Consider the following 5,242-nt stretch of genomic DNA (forward strand, 5'->3'; position numbering starts at 1 on the left):
CATGAGGGAGGCAAGCTCCAAATATGGGGGAAAAGCGCATGACATTTGGGCGTCTGCGGGTACGCGGAGGGCGTTCATGCACTGCGTAGGTCTCGGCTAGTGAATGCTACGACTATAAGCCGTCCTGGGAGGCTTATCTTGTGCATTTTACAGCCGACAACATGGCAGAAGCGCGGTACGATGATTACTGAGATATTGAGAATGCCCATCCAACAAAGCCATTGGTTATGTTTTACAGAACCGAAACCGAAACCGAAACTTGTGTGATTGCTAACCTTGGGCATCGTCCAATCACGGCGCCCCTCCTCTCAACGTCACAGCCTTAGTTGGTGCGGCCGCCGCAAACCGCGCATGGTAGTTTTTCTTCTTTCGCGCTTTGTAAAATAATTACCGATTTGTCAGCCGGATAAACGATGAAAAGTGTGCTAATTTGAGCCAGTCTACGCAGTGCAAGCAAAAACGGGAGCTTGACAAATTCACTTCAGTGTCCCTTTAAATGAGGGGCTGTATACACCCCCACACTAACGTCTTTTATTATCATCACATTTACAGCAGCATTTTACTAAAACATTCAAATTATCAACCATTGCGTCGGCGCTCTTTGGTCATCGTTGCCCTTGCGCCATAAAACAACAGATACATACATACAACTCAACGGCATCAGCAAAAAAAGAACATTATGGTTATTTGAGGCAAAATGTCAATACGCAAGGGATGCATGCAGCGATCTTTTATTTGTAAATAGGCATGGGAGTAATGTGTGCAATAGTAAACAGAAATAAAACGTGCTCAAAATATTTGAACTACAAAATACAAAAAGGGTTCGGGCTCTAACCATTGGCCTCCTGGTTAGACCGCCAGGCGCAATATTAAAAATAGTCCAACAGAAGGCACGCCAGAAGTGCTGAAGCTAGAAAATTAAATTTTATTCCGGAATCGTCCATTCCGTTTGTCATGAAATGAATGAGACAGTTGTTAGGAACAGCGTCAGTGGTCGGCTTTCTTTACCGGCGCAGTTCATTTCTAGTTATTCGAGCTGTTTGCATGTATGCCCTGATTTATTTAGCCCAGCCTTCCTGTCCCTGTCAGCCTTGTCGAAACGCCATGCAAGCCTTTTTGGACGGCGTATTCGACACCGTCATTGCCCGTCGGACCTACACTCACTCGTTCGGTTTTTACCCCCGTCCGCAGACTACGCCATTAGGAAGAAGAAGATTCTGTGCTTCGAGCTACTAAGGCAAGTGCGGTGCCTTGGGAACTGCCTCCGGGCTGCTTGCTTGATGAACTCATCGGGTGTGACTAAACTTATACTCCTTGAGGACTGGTCCGCCCACGAATGGGGCTTCACGGAGTATTTTGTGGTTGCATACATTGTCCTCACTACCCGCATGAAACAAGAAGGACGGGATAGGAGAAAATGTTCTTGTGCTGTGTGGCGTTTACCTAGGTAAGAACCAGGAGAGTATTATTCAGCTCGGGCCGAAGTTTTGCACAAAACCTTCTATGAGCAATGCAGAGAGACTGGCTTTAGCAAGAAGTGCTGCACGTTTTGCACCCGTGAAAGACCACAGCAGGTGCGCAGCTGATTGGGTTGATACTGTGCTTAAAGGGAAAGCCCCGCCATGCAATCCCGTGACTATCATGCCTGCTGCTCGTCACCTGGTTTTTCAAGAAGACAAAAAAGAATGCCAGTGTTCGCTGCCTGCGAGAAAGCTTTTAAAGTTTTAAATCAGCTGTGGAATCTCAGAAGATTAGGAGCACGAAGGTAAAAATGATTGTGATACGCACGTTCATGTACTGTCACACCGTATGAAGAAGATAGGCAGAAAATATAACGTAAATGTTGTTTTCCCCGCAAAAAAGTAATCTGAGCTGGGTGTGTCCCATTGTTGAGCACATTTAAACAATGAGTGGCATGGGATGGCAGCAGCGACAATGGTCGCTAAAAACCACTTCTGTCTTTTCACCCAGTTGGCCCTCGTCATCGGAACGCGCATCCCTGTCTGCGTGAATTCTTCGGCGCTCGTACCCAAGTCCGACACGTGCCCTCTTCCGGAGGCTTGCAGCGATATCGGCGCTGATTTCCTGGAACCCCCTCACCCACTGTGTGATGCGACATCGGAGCGTTTGAGGAAGGCCGCAACGACATCGACAGCGACAACGGTGGACTACATAAGCTCGTCCTCGAAGCATCACCCTTTCAGTGGGCATGGGATGGCAGCAGCGACAATGGTCGCTAAAAACCACTTCTGTCTTTTCACCCAGGTTGGTGGTTATTCTATTCATTGTAGAAGATGTAACAACGTGTGTTTGCTGCTATTCCCATGCCCAAACGTTTTTAAGGTTACTGCAGGTAAATGTGTACATGTTGTGAAATTTCTTTTGTTAGGAGGTGACGTTGAACTGAATCCTGGTCCTCCAACGCCAGACCCCAAAGTTCAGGATAATGAAGTCCTTTTAGCTATAGGTCGCCTAACGGAGCCCCTCGATGAGCGGCATGACAATCTTCTGGCATCCATTGAAGAAGTCAAAAATAACCAAAAAGTTCTTGATAACAAAGTGTCCGACTTAACAACACGTCTAGCAAATCTTGAAGAAAAGGTGAATGCTTTTGAAAATGTGTCCGAGGAATCGCGTTTAGATTGTTCGGTTGCATCAGCGATTCGTAGTGAGAATGCTGCTCTGCGCGCACGACTTGACGACTACGAAGACCGATCGCGACGAGACAACTTAATCTTCCACGGAATTAGTGATACCGCAGCCGAAACATGGTCAGACACAGAGGAAAAGGTTAGGGCAATTCTTTCAAGTTCTTTCGAGATGCTGCTCTCAGACGACGCGATATCTCGAGCCCACAGACTAGGAGCATTTGTAGCAGACAAGTGCCGCCCTGTTGTTGTACGGTTTGCGTCATTCAAAGTTAGAGATACCATCTTTTCCAAAAAAGCAAAGTTGCGCAATACAAACATTAACATTAACGAAGACTTCTGTAAAGCCACACGGACAGCCAGGAAAAAACTAACTGATTTCGGTAAAGCCAGCGGCCAAAAGTATTCAGTAAAACACAACAAGGTTGTTATTAACAAGAAAAGCTATGTGTACTGCCCAGTCACCGACCGTGTGTTGTCGGTTGATACAGTTGACGATAACAACGAAACGACACTAACCTAAGCCCTGCCAGCTCGTCGGTCCAAGTGTCTTCGTAGCAAAAAACACATCCACGACGTGGTACTGTCAAACAGAATTGTTCCTTTCTGCTTAGTAACGTGAGAAGTGTAGTGGGCAAGCGAGACGCTCTGTCATCTCTGATTGACACCTGTCTTGCAGACGTCGTCGTATTGACAGAGACGTGGCTTTGCGCGAAAGTTGACAGCTCCAAAATTGTAAATTGCGAAAAAAAATACGTTTTATCGATGCGACCGTGGATCGCGTTCTGGAGGCGGAGTTCTCATAGCTGTTGCAGCCGATCTGGTGTGATCGCACGTAGCTCTCGTTTGCCCTCTAGAATTCGTGTGCGTTAGTATTCATTTACACAATAAAGACGCCCTCGTTTGTGCGTGCTATCGGCCTCCTAATGTTTCTGCTGGTTTTTCTTCAGATTTGTATGATGCCCTTAACATGCTTCATGTTAGGTTTCCGGCCTCGCATATTATTCTTTTAGGCGATTTTAATTTCCCTGACATCCATTGGAACTTGTCTTGTACCATACCTGGCTCCAGTAATTCCGAGTCCACCTCTTTCTTTAATACATGCTTAGAGTTTAACCTTAGCCAGTTGGTTAACACCCCAACCCGTGTCACTTCTACTAGTTCTACCATATTAGATTTGGTGTTCACAAATAACCCTGATCTCATCCAGTCTCTGTCAGTCGTGCCAGGTCTCAGCGATCACTCAGCCATTCACTTTCTTGTACCGAACACGCCGTCCAAAATTAGTAAAACTACAAAAGTAATCAGAGACTACGGAAGAGCTGACTACACGTTAATTAATGCTGAACTGGAGACATTTTCACACGACTTTTTTTCTAGCTTTTCTGAACACTCGGTAAACGAAAACTGGCTACGTTTTAGAGCTAAAATCGCGGAACTTACCGACCCCTTCATACCGCTCCGTAAAATAACCGATAACAATCGGTCTGCTTGGTTCACGCCAACTTTAGGGCGGCTACTTTATAAAAAAAGGCCCTTCTCCCCGCGAGGGGGACTCGAGTAAATGCGTCGCATAGGGGGTGGGTGTATTGCGTTAACGTTTAGTGTTTGGAGAGTTGGTGGTAGTGAATGCGTTGTATCAGCAACTTCTTGGCGTAGTTTGAATGAGTCAAAGATATAAGGCGCGTTCGTAGCCTTTGATTCTGTGTCGGTTTTGTGGCGCAGTGGGGAGAGCACCATGTACCTCGCGTTCCGCCCACAGGTAGTGAATGCGTTGTATCAGCAGCTTCTTGGCGTAGTTTGAATGAGTAAAGGATATAAGGCGCGTTCGTAGCCTTTGATTCTGTGTCGGCTTTGTGGCGCAGTGGGTAGAGCACCATGTACCTTGCGTTCCGCCCGCAGGGTCGTGGGATCGAAACCAGGTGCCGGTGAGTATTATTTTCTTATATAGTGTAGGGGGAGGGGTGCGGACCTGTTGTTGAGAGCGAGGAGGGTAGCGTGATGCGGGAGAGGAGGAGTGGGGGAGAGGGCGCACTTGCGCGCTGAGCTGTTGCGGACGGACGGCGGATGCTACATGTGAGTTAAAGAAATGCTCTGCATTTAAAAGAAGCGCATCTTTCGAAGTGCAAAGCTCTCGGGCAACATCAAAAGATGGGATGATTATCGCCGTGTAGCCGACGAGTACGCACGCGCACTCTCACCTGCCAAGCACTCATATTTTGAACAAACGTTGCCTTCTTTGTTAGTAACTAATCCTCGTAGATTCTGGCAGGTGATCGGTGGAAATAACAAGAAACAAATTGACCTAGTTTCTGGCAGCCAATCATTCATTCCAAGAGAAAATTGTTGCCTAGCTCTTAACAGTGTATTCGCATTATCATTTGTAAACGTGGTGCCTACCCCTGTTCCTAACTTGTCTACTCACAACTATGATCCAATGAAGCCAGTACACATTGATTGGGAGGGCATAAGGAAATTAATTCAAAATCTCAAGCCTTCTTCTTCCCCGGAGAAGATGGAATTAACCCCAAGTTTCTAAAAAACACCGCATTGTTTTCGTCCCTAATACTGTCCAGAATTTTGTCACAGTCTTT

The 5,242-nt window shown here is 46.6% G+C and overlaps 1 protein-coding gene across 1 annotated transcript; it reads left to right on the forward strand.

Annotated features, from left to right (window-relative positions):
* Nucleotides 1-1,935: 1,935 nt before the first annotated feature.
* LOC144180103 (uncharacterized) lies at nucleotides 1,936-3,171 on the forward strand. The gene has a single exon (XM_077708505.1). The coding sequence runs from the start codon at nucleotides 1,936-1,938 to the stop codon at nucleotides 3,169-3,171; it is 1,236 nt and encodes a 411-aa protein (XP_077564631.1).
* The last annotated feature ends 2,071 nt before the right edge of the window (nucleotides 3,172-5,242 follow it).

Source organism: Haemaphysalis longicornis, unplaced genomic scaffold (genome assembly GCF_048455015.1).
Source record: "Haemaphysalis longicornis isolate Haplotype H1 unplaced genomic scaffold, Haemaphysalis longicornis Haplotype H1 scaffold_4, whole genome shotgun sequence".
Lineage (NCBI taxonomy): Eukaryota > Metazoa > Arthropoda > Arachnida > Ixodida > Ixodidae > Haemaphysalis > Haemaphysalis longicornis.